This window comes from Phragmites australis, chromosome 2 (assembly GCF_958298935.1).
Source record: "Phragmites australis chromosome 2, lpPhrAust1.1, whole genome shotgun sequence".
In the NCBI taxonomy this organism is placed as follows: Eukaryota; Viridiplantae; Streptophyta; class Magnoliopsida; order Poales; family Poaceae; genus Phragmites; species Phragmites australis.
Window position 1 is genome coordinate 41,237,156 of NC_084922.1, and position 20,833 is coordinate 41,257,988.

Sequence of the window (20,833 nt, forward strand, 5' to 3'; positions counted from 1 at the left end):
AGTTGAGCAGGTTTTAGTCTCCTCCTAGCTCTCTTTTGCTTTAAATTATGCTAACTTGTTGCATGCTTAATATTTGTAATATAAATGTTTATTACTTGCTCTTTATTAAGCTATGTTGTGATGTACATGTTGGAAAGGCATGTGTTCTGATCTTGGGCACAAAACACGTGCCAGGACTACCGGGATGATATTCTGGTTAATCATTGAGGTTGTGATTATGAATAATGATCCTCCTGGTGATTAATTAGAATATTATTTGGACGGTTCCTCACAGGAGGCCTCCACACGCTCTCGTCGCGCCACATCCTCCCTCAGAGAACCCTCCATGCGCTCCCGATGCGTCATCTCATCCTCCAGATGACCCTTCACCGAAGTCGCATGCTTCGTGACCTCGTACATCATAATAAAATCATCCCTCCATCCACCCGGTGTACCACCGGTTATTGATGGCCTTCGCCGGGAACACATTCTGATATTCCGGCTGGAGCTGAAAGTTCACATTCCCAAAATAGAGGGCCCTCATCTCCCTACCCTCCGTCCGAGGTTTTGGTTGGCAGCTTGCTTCATGGATAGCAGCAAATAGCTCTGCCCGACCCTCACAGCCCTCCGCCTGCATGGCCCATTTGAAGATGGCTAGACAGACGATAGTGTTGGTTGAGAGTTGGGGGAGCTCCACATAGAAGTGACGGAGCACCCCTTCGAGAAGCAGCGCGACCGGGAACCCAAGCTCGCGTCAAAGAAGTCCTCAAAACCACCACTTCATGACTTCACGGGGCGGGATCGCCTCTCCTGCTAGAAGGCGAGCCACCGACCTGGAGGGGATTTTTCCCTCCACAACCATGTGGTCGAGATTGGCCACGGTGACAGCCTCCCCCAGCACACTGGTCTACTGGGGGTGTTTCTTGCTGGCGCAGCAGAGTTCCACGCCCAGCGGCAGACCAGGAAGTGGTGGGGGAATCATGGCCCCCGTGGCTCTTGTCGGCATGGCGGCCTGGTCCCAGATGCCTCACGCCCCCTCCCCCCGGCAGGGATCCGGTCCCACCATGTGCACCCGAGCAAGTCATAACAACCCTGGAATTACATCAAGGAACGCTCGACGGTGATGGAGAGTGGAGGCGCAGTGGTCGGCAGGCGCATTGGCGAGAGCAGGAAAAAAAAGAGACGAGAATGCTGGATGAGAACTCCAACCGACCAAGACTCCTACTTTATTCATCCAAGGAGGAGCTGTTGCCGCCTCGGGGCACGGGAGCACATCCTATCCCGTCCCTTCTCCATCATCATGGGGAAGTTGAACCGCTCTCCACGACCCTCCAATACCAAGGCACCATGCGTCCCACTACCTCTCGGCCAGAATACGACTACATCACTAACCATAGGCTACGTTTAATGTCCTCCCTTGCAGGTGACGTTAGGCATTCCGCCTAACCGCTGGGCTGGCACTCCCAACTTCAAAACTGCCGGAGGGCCGAGGGCCCATGGTCACGTCGCCAAGGATCCCCGCCGCCTCACCGCTCCGCCCCATGCCCGTATCCTCTGTCAGGCCAACTTGCCGCCGCCAACCTTTCTCTAAACTTGCCACCCGCCAAGAAGCCGCCACCGCCACCCTTAAAAACCTAACCCCGCCACTGTGAACCCTGTTGCCGGATCGCGTCTCCTAAATTTCAAAAATTGAAGCATCTGAAATGTAAAAACAAAATCCACGTGTTTCAAGCGATGTGCCGATGTGGAAGTTTCTTATTGTCTGTCTCTTAGTTTACAGGTTTCTGGAGGCAGACGCAACAGTTGTTGATGGTGCTAGTTAACAGCTCGACTTGGTGCATAAAATTCGTAGAATTCTATATAATTTTTCTCAAGATCATGCCTGGCTAAATCGAATTGGTACCAGCAAAAATAATAGCCTTGTCATTCTCAAAAGTACAAGACTTAAGAACAATTCCTGCTGTACTGTTGCTTAGAAATAAGATTGATGACAATCAACTGGCGAACAAAAATGAAACCCATCTTGTTGACCAATCTTTCCAGAAAGCCGATCAGTGTAAGCATGCAAAATGCCAGTTGAAGATTGGATTATCTTTTTTGGCAACTCAAAACTGTCAGCCCAAACAACGGATCGCACTCCACTTGATGCCGCTCAACTCACACGCGAGAGCTATCTGACGAAACTGACAAACACCGGCTGCTGCTGTCGGACAAAATTCAGAGAACACCAGGGAGTGAACTCGGTGGATTTTGTGCTGCGATGAAGCTGCAGCGTTTTCGGGTTTCTTCGTCTCCTTTTATTATGCAAAGATGTACATGCTCCACTACTTCCTACACTCACGCCATGACTTCACACACGCTACGAAATCGGGCACGAACAAATCATCCTGATCCCCCGGCAGTCATGGTCGCAGCACACTGATGGGGGGCTGATGTAGTTGACGAAAAAGAGGGAGAAGCAAGCGTGATCCCCCGAACTAGGAACTAATAAAATGGAACTAAATTGGACCCACAAGCGCATAGGAACGAAGCTCTTCTTTGCTTCCCGGCCAAGCAGCTGCCGCAAAGTTCGTCGACCTGCGATCTCCGACATTCCGCGCACCATTCCATGGCACGTGATCTTGCGGAGCGATTCGAAGTTGAGGTGCCCGAAACGCGCATGCCATCTCTAGCAGTCATCATCCATGTGTGACGTCAAGGTCAAGCACACCGGCTGCGCAAGGTTTAGCTTGATCATCTACAAGCGGTTGATTGCGCACTTTACCTTGGCGAGGAGGCGACGCTGTCGGTCGCAGATCCGAAGCACACTATCATCGATGTGAACTTGGCACCCCCGCTCATGGAGCTGCACAACGCTTATGATATTACTTCGGAGCTTGGGGATGTAGTAGACATCGGTGATGACAAGGTGCTCCCTGTTGAGGCATTTCAGAAGGATCGTGCCGTGCCCTCGGACGTCAACCACCGAGCCGTCGTGGAATTTCACCGAGCCGACGATGTTGGTGTACAGGTATGCGAACGCAGCGTCATCGCCAGTCATACGGCTGTTGGCCCCCGTGTCGAGGTACCAGACGTCAGAGTGATGCTCTCCCTCGTACCCAAGGTGAATTTGGGCGCGTGTCTCATCGAGGTTGATCTGCGTCACTGGTGGATCCGCGACGGTGTGCACGATGTCACCAATCTGCACCATCAAGAGCATGGGCTCGTCCTCCTCCATCTGCAACAAATGCACCTATTTGGCGTGTTTGGGCTGACGGCAGTCTCTTGCCTAGTGCCCGATCTTGTCTCAGTTGCGTCACTTGTCATGCCCGCGCTTGTCGTCCTATGTGCGTCTCCCTTGTCACACCCACCAGCTTCAGCTTTTGGGTGCACAGTCTTCCCTCGCCGTCGATTACCTGATGTCCTCCCCGCTAATTGCGAGGATCCATCGGCGTTTTGGCGTTCCTTGAGAAGTGCCGCCCATTCTTCTTTGGTGAGGAGGAGTTTGCCGCCACCACTGAGGTTCGCGGCCGTCACCGTTCGGTCCTCGATGGCTTTCAGCCGCCCAGTAACCTCCTCGATGTTGAGAGTGGACACATCAAGCAGTGTCTCAATTGAAAGGGCGAGCTGAGCGAACCTTTCAGGCATGACGCGAAGATACTTCTCCACTACCTTCGTTTCTTCCACGAGATCACCATGGATCGACATTTGGTTGATGATTCTGATGAGTCGGAGAGCGGAGTCATCAATGGTCTCGTCGTTGTGGAACTGAATCCCTTCGTACTCCTTGCGGAGCTGTTGCGCTTTGGCATTCCGAACGCGATCAGTGCCAACCCTCGTGGCTTTGATCGCATCCCCAGGTCGCCTTCACAGTTGGCTTGACCGCGAGTGTCGCGATCATCTCCGCGGTTACCGTCTGGAGAATTGCATCCATTGCCATTTGGTCCTCCTGGAACTCAGCTTCAGAGGCCCTGAGCTTGGAGCATCACTTTCATCAACAACGACCACTCGTTGTAGTTGGTGCGCGTAAGCAGTGGATAGTTCGCCGCTCCTCCCACCTCTCTCACCACCCGTCGTTCCACCACGTCACGGACGCCGCTGCTTTCGGCGCCATCATCAGCGCCAAAACTAGGATGAGGACCCGGTGATCGGGAGCTCTCAGGGGAACACGACATCGCTTGATCAGGCGATAAGCTGGCTTTGATGCTAAATGTCAGCCCAAACAACGGATCGCACTTTGCTTGATGCCGCTCAACTCACACGCGAGAGCTATCTGACAAAATTGACGAACACTGGCTGTTTTTGTCGGACGAAATTCAGAGAACAGCAAGGAGTGAACTCGGTGGATTTTGTGCTGCGATGAAGCTGCATCGTTTTCGGGTTTCTTCTTCTCCTTTTATTATGCAAAGGTGTACATGCTCCACTACTTCCTACACTCACGCCATGACTCCACACAGCTACGAAATCTGGCACGAACAGATCGTCCTAGATCCCCCGTCAGTCATGGTCGCAGCACTCTGACGGGGCTGATGCAGTTGACGAAAAAGAGGGAGAAGCAAACGTGATCCCCCCAAACTAGGAACTAAAATGGAAGTAAATTGGACTCACAAGCGCATAGGATTAGCTAACAAAAACATTCAAATATTTCACAAGTTGCGAATCAGCAGTGAACAAGTGCATGCTTAAAGGAAATACTATTTGACAACGGGCAGATAGCGACTTATTATAGTGTATATGGCCTGACTTTGCATAAGCTCAATCAGTGTCCACATTCAGTGCTGCCTCTTTCCAGAAAGCTCATCGATAGGGAAATTAATTTTAGTAAGTAAGCCCCAAACTAGCCATGACAACACCAAGAACAAAATCTTCCTTCAGAAAGCCATAAAGCCAAGCCAAATAAAAGCATTGAGAAGCTCTCGCTGGTGCAACGGTAGGGGCGTACGGTCGCACCCTACCGGACAGCGTTCGAGGTCTCACCCGTTTAATGAAATCCCAGTGGACGTCCTCCCCCGTCGGTGCTCCTTTTTTTTAAAAAAAAAAAGCCAATGACACAAGAAGCGCCTCTCGCTCAGTGCTGCAAATGTCAGCATGGCAACTTGAAGCCCATGTATGCTCCGCTGGTGTACTGCATCCAGACGTCTTGTGCTCCAAAGCAGGTGACGATCACAGTGCTGAGTGCCATGATGGCGGTAACCAGGAACACGATCAGCGAGACCCGCCCGGACTTCCTGACGGCTCGTTCAATCACAACCACCCCAACAACTGAAGCGACGAAGCATATCCCGGCGTAAACGGACGCCTCTCCGATGCCTTTCATGCCTAGCAGGATGAACTGAACCATGGACATCGATGCGCAGAAAAGGACCATGAACGAAGACGTCGCTGCTGCAGTCTGCAAATCAGCAGAAAGCTAGTGATTCAACGGTAACAATGAGACAGTAACGTAGAATGCCCATATATTATATGAGTTCGTGTACGGCCCTTGGGAGGTACCAGCACCTCATCGAAAGGCAGAATTTTTACTTATCTCTTGGTACCTTCTTCCAAGGATCGCAAAAAGGCATATACCTGAGGGGGTATACCAATCTGAAGAAGAACAGGGTTCAGAAGCAGCCCTCCTCCAATTCCAAAGATGCCACTGAGAGCCCCGGTGACGAAAGCCGCCAGTGGGAATGCCAGTGGTGGCAATGCTTGCCTTTTAGCGTCCACATGATTTTCCTACAAGACCATGTTAGGATCAGTCCAAGTTGCCATACGAGTAACACCACAAGAACACTCGAGTAGATGGATTGGTCTACCTTGCCATAATCTTCCTGGCTATGTAGGACTTGTTTCTTCCTCCTGGTGTATATAATATACCATGTGAAAGCCACAGCGACTGGAAGCTGGAACAAGGTGATGAGCCAGTATGCTACGCCGCAGGGTTTTATCCTGATCACACCCTGAGCAGATAAGATCACACTTACATAGTTACATGATTCATCCAGTCGATGGAAATATCTAAATGAGAACGTGTATGTGGCTATGTGCTGTGACTATATATTATCCTATTCCAACGAGTTCTGTTTTACTAGAATAAAGAAAAGACCACTGTCCTCCTGTGAGTTGCCAGCTTTTTACCGACTCCAGTGTTCTGAATTTGTATGCAGTGAATGTGGAGAAGCACAATGTTGATAGAATGATAGGTTATGATTCTGGGCACAGCGGCGGCGTTCCGGAGGCCATTGAAGCGGATTTTGAATTGGAGGAGCGCTCGCTCCGGACGATTCAAGGCCGTCTGATCTAAATAGCTGGACAGCAGTTTTGTCGTTCGATGTAAACTAGAAAATTCTCACCGCAATATACGGTCGTGTTGCATGCAACAAAAGGCACGAATATCTTTTCTCTGTTTCGTTCTCTGCTGGAAAATTCCCACCGCAATATGTCATGTGTTGCACACAACAAAATGTAGTTTACTGACGTCCGATTCTAGGAGAGAAAAATCGTTCGATTCTAGGAGAGAAAAATCTTACCGCAATATCAGTGCCATGTTTCATGCAACATGCTACAAGAAAATGATAAATCGATAATCTCAACATCGATAATTTTTCCAACATTCCAAATCACCTATTACAACATCCCAATCCCCTTGATGCAACATCAGTAAAACGAGTTGATCCCACCAAATGACATGTTGCAACATCAAGCTAATGCAACATCTCAAATCATCTGTTAATATCCAAAATCAACTGCTGCAACATAGAAAAAAGCTCTTCAACGCTCGATTTAATGCCTTGCTGCTTCGTCTCACCCGCGCAGAAGTGCCGGTAAGCCGTGGCCCTCACCGTGCCCAGCCTAGTGTGCTGCTATCCACTGACCACGAGGCCACGATTGCAGCACCACAGTGGCGGCGTCTACCAGGGCTCCAAGGGCACCACTTGCAATTCCGTGAGCATGCCCACGAGCGCCGATGATGGCGACGGCCTCCCGATGTCCTCGAACTCTAGCGTCTTTGGCTGATGCCAATACACAACGACAACGCAACCACCTCCAGGACCTTGGCTATGACGACAGCAACGAAGGTGGACATCGCGCGCTTCGGAACATCAAAGGCGATCGATGGTCATGGAGTAGCAGGGCTAGACCTGATCGGAGCGGGTTGGACGAGACAGAGAACGCATGACAAAGAGCGGTGCTCTGTTGGAGACAAGAGACGGACACGCTTCTCTGCAAACTTGATTGAATAAAAATTTAGGTCTAGAGTTACGCATGGCATCGAATGAAGCGTTCGGGTGGAACGCGGCCTTAGACGTCTTAGGAGGAGCATTATCGTTCTTTCTAGCGTCCGCACGTCCAATGGATCGAACGTTTCAACGGTCCTTGCAACATAAAAAAATAACGTGTGCAATATCTGAAGTTAACATTTGCAACATCAAAAAAATATCAAATTAGCTTAATGTATGCATCCGATTTCGAGAGAAAAATTGACACCACAACATCCTGTCGTGTTGTATGCAATATTTTTAGGCTTTGACCTCATGTCCTCACTCGACTTTGAGCTCACGTAAGAGATCTTAAGTGAGCTCGAAAAATCGAGTATTTTACCTCCTAAATATATCAAACATCCTAAACAATTGCTACTACAACATTTCAAAACAAATATTGCAACATCCTAAATCACCTGATACAACCTCTAAAGAAACTAATCCAATTGCAACAACGCAACACTTCATGTTGCAAAAGTTATTTTCGATTGCTGCACACATTGAATCAAAATGTTGCAACATAAATTTTATATTGTAAATATTTTAATCGGTCTGGACCTGAATCATGAGAATAACATCAAAGAACAAATGAAAGTAACTCCAACATTTTAATTTTGCAGCAAACCAAAAGAATTATCATAATATCGAAACTCACATGCTGAACACATCTTGTTAAGAGACACACACGACAAACAAACGAAGGGCTGCAACAAATCGAATAGGACCTCATCAGACATGGAGAAAATATGACACAATCAGCAAAGAGGAGAGAGATGAAACAAAACTGGTGACCTCAATACACACTTGGAAGCAAAGTGGTCCATACAAAGCTCCACTCATGGCCTCGTAAGGTAGGTTGGTAGCCTCCAATGCTCCAATCGTAGCTCCCGAGGCTTCAATCACAAGCTTGAACTAACCCCTCGTAGTTCCAATCGTGATCTCATATGGCAAGAGTGAGCAAGAGGGTGGGAGCTCGAGCAGCACGAGATGCTAGCAAGCAAGAGGGTGGTCGTACGACCAGTGCGTGCAGCGTGCGGGGCTGCGGGGAACGAAGCCGAGTGAAGCAGGAGGGAGTTGTGAGAGCACCGAGACCGAGGTAGTTAGAGCTTGGTGGATGAAAGTGAGCCACATAGCGCCCAAAGAGAACGTTTCGCTCTGACGTATGAATCTTAGCATTTCCGATTTTGAATAGTTCTCGTGGCCCCTGGGCGATGTCGGCCTGGCCTGCCACAAACTTCGATCTGACGCTGATTAGATTATTGGTTGGACAAATCGAGCCTAGCAAGCTGTTCCTGGCTAACTTCTTCAAGTGTACCTAGGCGCTATAACGGGCCAACTTGTGAACGGTGAGTATGATCTAGATACATGATCTAGGAGGCCAGCGAGACAATAGGCACGCGTGTTGAGGCGCGATAAGGCCAGTTCCTATCAAGAATGACCGAGACATTCACTAGAGCAGAGCAGGAAAAGAAATGAAACGGACAGGACCAGCCACTACTTCCCACTAGGGCGCGAAAAGGAGCACGATGCAAAACATAACGTGACAACGCGAAAAGACGCGTGGATTACGAAAGGCGCACTACTTTCTTGGTTGGCATCAAGTACTTGCGACCATGGCTCATAGATAGGTCTCTCGGCTACTTGTGTCACTGTGCGCGCTCATCGTCGGACGCACACTGGCGCCAACGCCTTCAGTGCGCATCAACTAGCGCCACACTCCTATGTGGTGTGTCGCTGGGATCCGTATATTCTGATTTTGCTTCGGTAAAGTCAGGTGCTACGGTAATTTATAGTACGTGTTTTCCCGTCGGCTAGACCACGAATGGACGGTAGTCAGCTCGGGAGGCTTCCGCGCCAGAGAACGCACGTCGCGGAGCTGAGCCATACGTACCTTCCCATGCTTATCTCCAATGAAGACATGGAGCGCGAAGAAGCAGAGCCAGGCCATCACGAGCAGCGCCACGTCCTTCCACGGGAACCCCGCGCCACTGCCGCGGTCGTCGCTTCCCGCATGGCCACCGTTCTCGGCGTCGACATCGCCGCCCCCACCGCCAGGCAACAGGGGCTCCTTGCTGTGGTCGTGCGCGGCGCCGACGCCCTCGGACCTCCAGATCTTGACCCCGGCGCGGCACGTCTTGACGGTGCAGAAGGCGAGGAAGAGGGAGAAGAGCACGGTGATTAGCCACTCCGGGAACATGACGTTGCACACCACCCCGATGCTCACGCCCAGGAGCAGGCACGGCTGGAACTGCAGCGCGATGTCGTAGTCGATCAGCGCCACGTGCCTGCCGCCGGCAGTGCAGAGGAGGTTGTAGAGCACGTTGGAGGCGGCGGCGCCGGTGACCATGAAGGACGAGAAGGCGGTGGCATGCTTCAGGCTCAGACCTGCCACAAGGTTCAGGATGGGGAGGAACAGCGAGCCGCCGCCCACGCCGCCAGCGCTCGACACGGACGCGGCCAGGAAGGAGAGGACCCATGCTAGGACTGTGCCGCCTCGCCGGTGTGAGGAGGGTTCGGCCAGGTGGTGTTCCCGCCATATCGACACCTCGGCGAGGAGGTTTTGCAGGTGGCCGGGGTGTGACAAGGTGGAGTTGGACGCTCCTGCAGCGGTGAAGAAGGAGACGGAGGTCGCCGCGACGAGGAGAGGAACGAATTGAACAGTCCTCGTCATCTTTGTGGCCTCTGCTTCTTGGAGTGTGTTTCTTCTTTTGACAGGAGTGATGAGAGATGTCTGTGATTCTTCTTTTATATGCGACAATGCTTGTGTGGGGGACACAAAAGACTGGGTTAATAAACTTTTTTTTGAAGCACAGAAAAAGGGATAGGTACTATTATTGAAAACCATGCTATGCTGTTCTATTATGAATCTGAGAGGCTGAAGACATTTGTTCTTTCGGAAATAATAAGTTTATTTTGAGCAATTCAGCTGCTGAAAACGAAATGATTAGAAGCAAGGAGTTTGACAATAGCAACTAGAGTGTGTTCTGGAATAAACGTCCCATGAGACCCCATTTTCTCGGACGGGTACCATTTCCTACGACAATTTTACTTTTCTGGACAAATTTCCTACAATCAGTTATTCAGTTTAGCCCTCCATTTCGTAATATTTGTTTGAGCCCACAACAAGCAGAGTTCAGCACTAATTTGGGGGGGGGGGGGGGGGACGAAATTATCTAACATGCTGTATTAGATGTCATGCGGCATGCTGCATCTTTCATTTTATTAAAACAGGGGTAGATATTGATAATAATGTGCTAACTACAGTTATAATTTTCTCAATAGATAAACATTGCGAAAAATTGGCAATATTACAACACATGCTGTTGGTCCAGTTGCAACATACAAAGGAGACGGCATATGTGAACCAGTGCAAGATCTCAAGTAGCTGGAACTAGTATGGAGTTGGAAATATATTACCATTTAAATATTCACAAATTATGTATTATTATAGGAAATGCAATGAACAATATTTGTTATGTACAAATTCTTGTAAGATAGAAACCCAACTCACAGCACCAAAGCTTCCATACCGATAGGGCCATAATTCAACCTCCCTTTCTATCTTTTTATCATTAATTTTTTTCATGAATGCCTATAAATAGAACTATAGAAGAGACGTCAATAACTCCGGATGGATAAATGAAAGAATTCAGCTACATGCGCACAATGAAGACTTCAGCGATTAAAGAGGCTTCTCCATCACCATCGATCATCTGCGAGCCATGTCAGAGAGCTCATGACCATGATGGTACAAATGCAATAGTGTAAACAAAATCTAGGCTAATGCAATAGTGTAAACAAAATCTAGGCTGTAACTGGTTATTTGCATGACAGGATTGTCCATTTGCAATATAGCATGTAAGCCCGTGCTGAAGGAAAAAAGAAATGCTAAAGCACTTACCTTGATCACAGTCAATATAACAAGTCTGGGAGTTGCTCTCTATCTTCACCGTCCTCTTTGCTATTTACAAATCCGAGCTGGGCGTCTGACAAGCCAAGGCTCCCAGTATTATTTACAAGCTCGGCATGGCATTTAACACTTGCATTGGTATTTACAGCAGAACCGCTATCATCTACTATATATTTACCGAAACCACTGCCATCAGAGCTTTTGGGGCCTTCAGACATGCAGTCCAAAGAACTACAACTGCTTCTGCGAGAGAGTCTACCATCTTCTGAAATTCCAGATGTCTGCCGCTGCAGCAGTCCATACCTGTTATCAGGAGTGTTCAACCTAGAGGATAAAAGGATATAAGTGAGCAAAGGAGAAACCGAATCAGACAGAATATCAGCCCTTTCCCATCTCAACATAAAGGTCCAAATAATCTAACAAAAAAGCAGCCAACCTTTATCAGCCATATAGATGAAATACTACATTACACTTAATTCATCAATCAGTAACGAAAATAGTAATACTGACTTTACATGAATCACTAGCAATAAGTGCTCAAGAATGCAAGCTTAGAGCATACCTTGTCTGTTGAAACCTTGATGTATGAAGAGAGTCAACGACTGGTATGAGATTCTTTGACCTTGATTCTATATTATGAGTATGGATTTCTTCTATTTCAACTTCCCCTGAAATTGTATCAATATTGTCTGCTTCTAAAGTTCGACCCCTCATTACTTGAAAGTGTATCTGGCATCGGTTAACAAGAAGGTGTTACAATTTACAAGTCACAAGCATGTCAACCAAACAGAAAAGATAAATGTGGCATTGGAAGTGAAAAGGTGTAAGAAAATACCCCAGATCTAGACCACAGTGGAATTTGCACAACATGTGTCTGCAACTCACTCTCAGAAATATAGATATTACGACTTTCATCAGCACTGAGCTTTGGCCTTTCAGCAGCAGCGCAACCAAATGGATAGATACTAGTTCCTTTCTTTGTCACTTTCTGGAAAAAAAAATTATTTTCTCCATTCTCAAAATCACTATATGCAAAACTCTCAGCACTGTCTCTTCTATTTCTTTTATGACAGACATCCCACTTCTGAAGAGCTTCAATAACAAATTTTGTATCAGTTTCTCTCTCTGATCCATAAGAAATGGGACCTGAGGGGAAATCAAATCCAGAATCCTGTTCAGCTGAGAGATGGAGAACGTACTGTATGATGCTTCCTGATGGAGAAAACACTAGTAAATAATACTTTATGCAAAGCAAACTGCCATCTGAATTAAGGTCACCACCCTTGCAGTTGTGGAATGTTGAAGCAATAGCACCAGAAATTGGACTGGAAACACTTGTTGCAAATGCTGCAGCACTATGGACAGCACCCTTAAAAAAGTTACTCCCATTTCTTATCCTGCTAACAACAGACAATGTGACAGGGGGTCCAGATACGAAAAGTGTCTTCTGATTGAGACTCAAAGAGGGTGTTGAGTTTTGGGACCAATGAGCAGTATGCTTAACTGATGAATCCACCACGTAATTATTTTCTGAAGGGTTGTTATCGCTGTAGTGAAAGCTTGTAGATTCACTATATGGAGATATTGAAAACAGATGACTAGTTCCTCTTGAAGAGCTAATCATTATCCACTCGCTATCATCGCTAAAGCTGATGTCTTTGATGACCTATAACAAAGGTGACACTTTTACAACAAGATTACAAATAATGAGCAAGAAATATGTATGCCAGCTTACCGCATTGGTGATGCCTCTTTGCAATTTGTACATATGAAAATAGGTTCCAATTTGACCAGCTTCTGATGCACTCCCATGTGGTATAATGCGGAAAACATTGATATTTTGGCCATGAACAGATGCTGTCACCAGCAAAGTTCCACTTGGATCAAAGCAAAGTGCCGAAATGGGACTAGTATGTGCCCTGAACTGAACTATCAATAATTTAGAGACAATATCTCGAACAATGACCTGCCAGTGGAAGGGGAACAGACTACAAGTCAACATTCTGTGAAGTAGGCAAGACAAAATGACATAATCATATTAAGATAATGGCACATGTAATTTGCAAAAATAAAAGAACATTTGTTTACAACAAAAACTTAATCAGAGAGATAAGAAAATTTTCCATCCACCCTCATCCATTAGGCTACTATATCTTTGAATTCCACTGAGACCAAGAAATTAACTATCCACCTTTCCTGCTACACCATCTGCTCTAGTGTTGATGGATAACATAGTTCTTCCTGTATCGTCTAGAAACGAATAACTAAACAAAATGCCTGGTTTTTCAAGCTCAAGCATATTTCTGTATTGCATATATACAAGGCAGGACATGGAAGGTCAGCCCTGGATTCTTCCTGAGGAACAACAATAGCTTCATCGGATTATTAGCCAACTGGTCAGGTGGCGAGATCCCTTACGGCCTTACAGTTAGTTGATTGTTACTACTTTTAGCATAAGGAAATGACATGACAAAGTTTGCAACAGTGGCAACAAATTTTATCACCACCTTTGGGATGACAAAGTTAACGATGAATATATGTACTGTGAACAAGTATGTACCGTTCCAGCATACTCATTGTCAATGAGTTGCCCATTTGTTGCTCCATTTGCCTTGTAGCCAGAATTTCTTTGCTTTACAGTACCATTACCATTTGGAATGAAATCTGAACAATACTTGGACAGCTTCTTATATCCAACATCACCAAGTGTTACAATGCCAGCAGCCAGCTGCTTGCTTGATTCTTTTGCATAATATGCCACCACACTGCCATTCGAACCAGGAGGTGGAACAAAGGGAGACAGACTAAGAAGCTGAGGGCTCACACGTCCTGTATCTGGAACCGGAACTGGAATCCCAGAATACGCAATCCATCTAGGGCCCAATCCCAGGGGGCCATAACCTGAAATTTGTGCAACTGTATGACTGGTAAGAACAGTATAGACTCTCTCCAATGTCGCAGCATCAAAACAATGTACCTGCAACATTATTTTTCCATTAGGATCACTCATGATCCAAACACTGCTTTGGAACAGTGAAAATGGCATACCTGAGTAGACTGAGAAATAGCTACAACTCTTGGACTGCACCTTATGGAATAAACAGCTGATCTGAACCTCAATGTATGCACGTACTCATGGGTCCTCAGTGAATAAAAGCGAATGACAGTAGGAAGGCTTTCACTGCCTATGTTATGGAAAGCACCATTGGTTCCATCAAAAACAGGAACATTAGTATCATGGCTGTTTCCATTTCCTGTGTAAATTCCCTCACAGGCAAGAGCTAGCAATGGCCGTACATCTGCAAATCTGTCTTCACATTTCATTGTGGCAATTGGATTCTTTAGCAGTTGTATGAAAGAAACAGCACTATCGTGTCTGGATTCTAGCTGTCTTACATCATCAGAATGTTCGACATCCCATACCTGGAAGCCAGATTTGTAAGCCAGCAACAAAACCTGCCGTGGCATGCCAACCCCACATTCGAGTTTATCAAAACCAGCCCATTGTACCTGCAAATCATATGACATATAAGATTATTATTAGTGCACTGTTGCATGGAACTATTGCCTACAAGGATTATAGAGAATAACGCATTTCAAAAGTGAATATGAACGTAGGTGCATCATTCATAGATGATAGATATGATGTATACACAGTTTGCATGACTTATAGCTAAACAATAAACATATAGACAGTGTTATTTCTTTTATATTTGCTACGCAATGATAGTTGTTAACTGTCAATACAAAAATATTACTTGCAAACACCGAAAATCAGGAACCTATACGCATTATTCATCTATAGCTTTTACATACAGTTTGCATAGATGGGATGCTGAACAATTAACATATGGACAATTGGACAGTATTCTTTATTTTCTATTTTGTAACATATTTGTCAACACGGAACTTTAATGCAAAGTCTCAATACCATAACCACCTTTTTTTCTTGGCATAGAGTCGTTTTGCTATACTGTATGGACCATGGTGAGGTTCATATACCGTATGGACCATGGTGAGGTTCATGTTTAATGTCCATGACACAATGGAGATCCTTAAGTCAATAAATCAGTTCATTACAAATAACACATAAATAGAGGGAATGGGAAGGATGTAGAATATACGGTGGCATAATGTGCTGACCAAACAGGAACCTTTTGGATTTGGGATAGCTGTACAGAGTTCATATCTGCATCTTGGCAAGTCTGATAACATTCAAATCATCTCAGCGCTTTGATTACTGCTGAACAAGTAACACTGACTACTACAATAACGAACTACCATTAAACATGTTTCAGTACAAAGATGAGAGTGATTTACTATAATGGTCGCAATAAATGCATGAGACATTGACAATAAATACAAATCTAGCCACATCTTTGGGGTGCAGGAACAAAAACGGAAGTGCCTTCCAGCCATAAATACACTTTTTGCTCGTTTTAACTAACGCAGACGTGAACCAACTGGTAAAAGCTTCTCCAGTGTCCAATAATTAGCGACTCCATATTACCTATGCTAAAACTAAACCACACACACACAAAAGGGGGGGGGGGGGACTAGAGTCGTTTAATGAAGCAAACGAACCTGGTCACGGCTGGCGATCGAGTTCACCAGCGACGCCCCGGCCGAGCGCAGCGTGGACGCGGCCGTGGACGTCCCCGACGACATGATTCGCATGCAGTTGGAGAGCGAGCGCGCCGAGAAGAACCCGCCGCCGCGAGAGGCATGCGCGCCGTCCCGCATCAAGCCGGTCCGGAAACCAACCGTGCACGCTACCAAGTCCCCCACGCCCTCCTCCTCAGATGCAAACGGAACCAAGCCCAGCCTTAGCTTCCAAGCTAGAGGACGAAGCCAAGACGGAACCACCAACCGAACCGCCCGCCGCTTCGGATCGATCGACCGAGCCAAGCGGCCAGCTTCGCTCGCTGACGGCCCCGGGCTGTTTCCGTGGGGACTCGGGGACTCTCGCGAGAAACAGCTCACCGACCGTATCCTCAGGCGAGCGACATGGCCACGGCGGCGCGCGGGGGTAGCGAGCTCGAGGGGGAATCGGCACGGGTGGGCGAGAGGCCTAGATCATCCGGCGCGCCGGGGGCGAGGCGACTGGTGGTGGGGAGGAGCGGCCGAACCGGTGGCGGTTGCCCCGGGGCGACACGAGAGAGCAATTCGATCGGAGAAAGCGCGAGGGCTGCTGCTGTTTTTTTTTCCGAGGACGAGGAGAGGGGAGGGGCGACGGCGACGCGGTGCGAGGCAAAGGTGTTCGTATTGCTTTGGTTTGGTTTGTACCGGAGAGAAGATGATGCGGTGAAGAAAGCAAGCTAGTCACTATCTGACTGGTTCATATTTAAATTTGTTATATTTAATTTGAGATATCATCTTTAAAATTAGTTATAACGTAAATAATATTATAGTTGTTCGGTTGACTGTTATAACTATAATAAGTTATATTTTGTTAGCTTACTGGTTCACATATTATACATTTAGGATTTTTTAACTAAATTTATTATACATATGACTAAGAAATTTTTAACCACGATTTTTATGATAAACCATCCTTAATTAATTTTAAATATGACAAATTTAGACATAAACCAACTAGACTTATTCGGTGACTTGGCTGGGGAGATAAACCATGCCTCGCCGTCTACGTTTGCTGTTCCGGCGTGTGGGTGTGGGCTAAAGGCTCTCACGTCGCTTGTTGTCTACATTATGGCCAGCTGGCTGGCTTGTGTCAGCATACATATCTGACGTCTGATCTCGATTGGACCGTAATGGCCTGGCCGTGCCATACCCAGTGCTCCCTTCTGTCAATAGGACATCGATATTGGTTCTAAAATATTTTTTTGTCTACTATTTTTTAGTGTAATCTATTTATATATATTATTATAAAACTATATTTCAAAATAAATCTATCTATATTATTTTTAAATATTATAATTCAATATATAAAGAGTAATTTGTAGTTAAAATTTAAAAATATTGATTATATGTAATTAAAATAATACTTATTTGTGATTGGAAGGTATACATGTTTTTTTTTAATACAGATAATACAGTTTCTCATCTCTATACCAACAGGACACAAAAATATATAGCTAATTTATAAATATAAGCATACATGTCAAATCTAGAACTCGAATCTGAACAGGTACCACCATAGAAAAAACCATAATCAGCTGAGCTGCCAAACTATTGGCTTCCGAGACACCGGTGAAAAAATAGGTAAGTACCAGTATATTTTTAATTACAAACACACACTCACGTGCTACCGTACCCAAGAGAGAAAACCAGAAAAACCTTGAACGTGGGCGGGCCAACCGAGCTATTCTCGATTCCCGCACCAGTATTAGAGAAGTTTAAAAATGGAAAGTCAGATATAAAAGTTTGTACCATGGTTGGACCATGGGTCGAGTTTCCCATAGGTTCTCCCTAACACCCTACGACGGAATACGGCGACGAAATGGAACACGCTAGGGCTTGTTTTTAGCACAGGATCAATCACACGACGCTGCCGAAGCAAGCGAGCTAGCTACGTAACAAACAAATGCGTGCTTCCACTTAAGAAAAAGCACGTTCCCTTTCAATTCCTTTTTACATTCTCTCTCCCACGTTGCTAAACGGGTCAGATCCAAGCTTAAAAGTGTGACGGAAAAGAGGCCGGGCCAACAAATGGGCCGACTGGGCTTATCTAACGTAGCTTCATCCGCTAGGTCTTATAGCCCGCGTGGCAGGAAAAAGTGCCCGGGACAGGCCCATTGGGCGAGCCGCACGCCACTTTTGCTGCTGCGACGGGAATTTTTGCCTACAAGAATCTCCTTGGGCTCCTCTAAAAAAATCCTTGGGCCGTTTGGCGAGAGGCAGCACTTTCGCTGCTTAGGTTTGCCATGTCGAATTGCCGAGTCTCTCTCTCTCTCTCAAAAAAAAAAAAAAAGGATTTGCCATGTCGAGTTCGTGCAGTCAGGAAGCCATCAATTGTTCCAAAAGGAAAGAAATCAGCTGCCATTTGTCATCGTGTGAACGAGCAACAAAAACTCTTCACACACCTCACCAAGCAATAGAGGCGCAGGGTGAACAACAAAAGAGAGGACTTTTTATTTACAGTCCGGTCTTTAGCAAACATTGTGTGAATGACTGTGTGTGATTGTGTGAGTACATATATACGTTTACGCGATGTAGCGGTATTGATAAAAAAAAAGTTACAGCTAGCCTACATACAATTTCTTCTTATTTTTTCTTTCAGTACCAGCAATACAAATCCGCCTCACGGCGACGTCAGTTCTCGAACCATCCGAATAGAATAACGCAAGTGCAGTGGTGGTTGTCGCCGCCACATGACGATCGATCCAGTCCACCACTTGCACCAGCTCACCACCATCAACCAATTGAAAAATCGCTAGGCTAGCTTTGCTTTTAGTCAACGTACGCGCCGCAGACCTTTCTGATCTCCCCGCTGTCGCCCGTGAGCACCTCGATCCTGCCCATGTTGGTCATGGCAACCGCGTAGTCGCGGAAGTACTCGTCCGGCGACGCCGCGGCCGCCATCTGCGCCACGTACTCCCTGGTCCACTGGTCGTCGAGGAGCGCCTGGTCCGAGAGGAAGAGGCCCGTGTCGTTGTACACGTCGTGGTAGTAAGCCAGGTCGAAGGTGTAGGGGCTCACGGGGTCCATCGCCACCACCGTCTCGTCGTCGGGGACGCCGGCCTCGCACGCCTGCCTCAGGTCCGCCGCGTACTTCTTGTTCAGCGACGGGTCCTGCACCCCTCTCCCGCTGTAGTTGTACAGCCGGTCCCCCGCGAACGTGGAGCATTGCGTCCACCCGATCGTGTGGCTTCCTGCAAATGGAGCAAATTATGAAGCAATCAGTTGGAACATATAGCTTAGTTCATTAATTGCTACTTGCCTGATAGGACAACGAGGTCCTTCCAGCCCAAGCTCTTGACGCTGAAGTAGGTCTTGAGGTCGACGATGTTGGAGCTAGGGGGCGGGACGTCGTTGTTGGCGTCGAAGGCTGCCGACACCTTGCCGTCCCGGCGTCCGGTCTCTACCGCGTACCGCGGCCCATCGCTCTGGAAGGAGGAAGACGCTTGATTGGAGGAAACCAGTAAAGATCACGGCGTTCGAACTTGATGCATTTCGCCGAGACGGAGGGGACCGAGTTTGCGCTCGCGCGCTAGCTTACCAGGTACACGGCGTCCCGGGCCGCCATGACGATGATGTCCGCGCACGACACGGTGAGCGGGCACGCCTGCTCCAGCTTGGCCTTGATCCTCTCGATCTCGCCGTAGCCGCGGAGGCCGTGGCTCGGGAGGGCGTCCCTCTCCCCCGTCCCGTTCCGCGAGACGAGCATGATCGACCCGTCGCACCCCTGCGCATCGCAGCACGCATCCAAGAACGAGTTAATTCCTCGTCACGGCCACGAACGGCAACTCACCGACTCGTGTTTCGTGCACGCGATGATCGCTCGCGGAGCCGCGCAGAAGCAAATTGAAGGCAACGACGACGCACCCTGACGAAGCAGTCGTGGAACATGAACCGCAGCAGCGCCGGCGCGAGGGTCTTGTCCTTCTCGACGATGTCCCGCATCTCGGCGAGCGCGAGGTCCTCCGCCTGCGGGCACGATTTGTTGTAGAACCCGACCGCGAGCCCGCCGGCGTCCGCGCGGCGCGGCAGCCCGCCCGCGACGACCGCTGCCACCATCAGCAGCCTCACGAGCAGGAGGCCCAATGCCATCAGCAACCGAAGCCGCCGGAAGTCGTCGTTGGCGTTGATTATGAGTCACGGAAGCAGCTCAAGAAGCGTTGAAACCATCTCGTGCGATCCGAGAACTCGACCGAGATGGCAAAGAACTGGAGATTTGCTTGGGTAACCGGACTTTAAAATTGCCGGTGTGGCGGTACCCGCCACCTCCCGCGAATGAAACCGCGGAACGCGAGAATAAAGAAACGATGAGAAGTCTTCGCTGGGAGAGAGACGGTGGTAGGTAGGTCGGACCTCGCTTTCAGTGAGCTCAGAATACACGAGTTGGTTAAAAAACTGAGGCTGTCAAAGGAATCTCGGAGCCGTGCCGGAGCGATGGAATGGAACGTTGGAGGCCACGCGGAAAGGGGGCCGGGACGAAAAACTCGCCGTTTCGCACGGGATCGACAGCAGGCACGAGCGGGTACACGGAGGGGCGGCGCGGCGGCGGTGATGGTTCCTGGACGTGGCGGCTGTTGAAATTGTCAACGGAAGCTTTCAGCCGACTACCAAAGCCTTGTCTTCATTGACAATTATAGATAGACCTGGCCGTTCATCCGCAAGCTTGGAATTGTCGAGACGAAGGTTGTACTTGGAAGCTTCTTACGAAAAAAATAACCGGCCGGGCAAAGGCGACGAGGAGCGTAGACGTGAGCTGTTCGTCTAGTAGCTGTTCTGACAAGTGGGGACGCAGTGGGAGCAGGTAGGGAAGCTATCGACCTCTTTCTTTCTTTTTCTCCTGTTCCATTTCTACTTCCACTCCCTTTTCTCCTTTCTTTACCTCATCCATGGAAAACAAGATTTGTTGAGGGGGCTCACGAGACTTCCACTGAATGACTACAAAGTAGTAGGGGCCTAGAGCCTCCCTGGGTTGGACCCGCCACTGCTTGACGTAGGAGCGCTAGCTGAGGTGGAGCCGTGCAAGCCAACGATATATTCAAAGTCATAGTTTTGCGTCTGACAGGAGAGAGTTGTGAAATCGGAC

General features: G+C 47.9%; 3 protein-coding genes across 7 annotated transcripts; all 3 read right to left on the reverse strand.

Moving 5' to 3' along the window:
- Window positions 1-4,583: 4,583 nt before the first annotated feature.
- LOC133908900 (sulfite exporter TauE/SafE family protein 5-like) lies at window positions 4,584-10,066 on the reverse strand. 3 transcript variants are annotated; one of them, XM_062351114.1, is made up of 4 exons: window positions 9,094-10,040; window positions 5,757-5,900; window positions 5,527-5,676; window positions 4,584-5,350 (listed from the first exon to the last, which is right to left on the reverse strand). In XM_062351114.1, the coding sequence occupies exons 1-4, from the start codon at window positions 9,871-9,873 to the stop codon at window positions 5,042-5,044; spliced, it is 1,383 nt and encodes a 460-aa protein (XP_062207098.1). In that variant the 5' UTR covers window positions 9,874-10,040; the 3' UTR covers window positions 4,584-5,041. The 3 variants fall into 3 exon arrangements, with proteins under 3 accessions (XP_062207098.1, XP_062207099.1, XP_062207100.1); XM_062351115.1 differs by lacking the exons at window positions 4,584-5,350; window positions 5,527-5,676; window positions 5,757-5,900 and adding an exon at window positions 5,907-6,248 and having other exon boundaries at window positions 9,094-10,066; XM_062351116.1 differs by lacking the exons at window positions 4,584-5,350; window positions 5,527-5,676; window positions 5,757-5,900 and adding an exon at window positions 6,449-7,164 and having other exon boundaries at window positions 9,094-10,066.
- Window positions 10,067-10,594: 528 nt separating this feature from the next.
- On the reverse strand, window positions 10,595-16,404 carry LOC133908899 (autophagy-related protein 18f-like). Of its 2 annotated transcripts, XM_062351113.1 has the most exons (9): window positions 15,697-15,758; window positions 14,509-14,622; window positions 14,161-14,419; window positions 13,673-14,089; window positions 12,848-13,078; window positions 11,948-12,778; window positions 11,675-11,841; window positions 11,104-11,436; window positions 10,595-10,915 (listed from the first exon to the last, which is right to left on the reverse strand). In XM_062351113.1, exons 2-8 carry the CDS (start codon window positions 14,526-14,528, stop codon window positions 11,115-11,117), a joined length of 2,247 nt encoding a protein of 748 aa, XP_062207097.1. In that variant the 5' UTR covers window positions 14,529-14,622; window positions 15,697-15,758; the 3' UTR covers window positions 10,595-10,915; window positions 11,104-11,114. The 2 variants fall into 2 exon arrangements, with proteins under 2 accessions (XP_062207097.1, XP_062207096.1); XM_062351112.1 differs by having other exon boundaries at window positions 14,161-14,622; window positions 15,697-16,404.
- Window positions 16,405-18,180: 1,776 nt separating this feature from the next.
- Window positions 18,181-20,135, reverse strand: LOC133908901 (peroxidase 1-like). Of its 2 annotated transcripts, none has more exons than XM_062351118.1 (4): window positions 19,618-20,135; window positions 19,292-19,477; window positions 19,009-19,178; window positions 18,181-18,940 (listed from the first exon to the last, which is right to left on the reverse strand). In XM_062351118.1, the coding sequence occupies exons 1-4, from the start codon at window positions 19,840-19,842 to the stop codon at window positions 18,523-18,525; spliced, it is 999 nt and encodes a 332-aa protein (XP_062207102.1). In that variant the 5' UTR covers window positions 19,843-20,135; the 3' UTR covers window positions 18,181-18,522. The 2 variants fall into 2 exon arrangements, with proteins under 2 accessions (XP_062207102.1, XP_062207101.1); XM_062351117.1 differs by having other exon boundaries at window positions 18,181-18,944; window positions 19,013-19,178; window positions 19,618-20,128.
- Window positions 20,136-20,833: the final 698 nt, after the last annotated feature.

Bases quoted from the DNA above. Each gene is read 5' to 3' on its own strand.
- LOC133908901 (XM_062351118.1), bottom strand. From the start codon at position 19,842: ATGGCATTGGGCCTCCTGCTCGTGAGGCTGCTGATGGTGGCAGCGGTC. The intron at 19,478-19,617 runs GTGCGTCGTCGT...TGCGATGCGCAG, and splicing joins TCCACGACTGCTTCGTCAGG to GGGTGCGACGGGTCGATCAT. The intron at 18,941-19,008 runs GTAGCAATTAAT...ATTTGCAGGAAG, and splicing joins CTCGTTGTCCTATCAGGCAA to CCACACGATCGGGTGGACGC.
- LOC133908900 (XM_062351114.1), bottom strand. From the start codon at position 9,873: ATGACGAGGACTGTTCAATTCGTTCCTCTCCTCGTCGCGGCGACCTCC. The intron at 5,901-9,093 runs GTACGTATGGCT...TTATCTGCTCAG, and splicing joins TTGGAGATAAGCATGGGAAG to GGTGTGATCAGGATAAAACC. The intron at 5,677-5,756 runs GTAGACCAATCC...ATGGTCTTGTAG, and splicing joins GCCAGGAAGATTATGGCAAG to GAAAATCATGTGGACGCTAA.
- LOC133908899 (XM_062351112.1), bottom strand. From the start codon at position 15,855: ATGCGGGACGGCGCGCATGCCTCTCGCGGCGGCGGGTTCTTCTCGGCG. The intron at 13,079-13,672 runs GTACATACTTGT...TTCCACTGGCAG, and splicing joins ACAATGAGTATGCTGGAACG to GTCATTGTTCGAGATATTGT. The intron at 12,779-12,847 runs GTAAGCTGGCAT...CCTTTGTTATAG, and splicing joins AAAGAGGCATCACCAATGCG to GTCATCAAAGACATCAGCTT.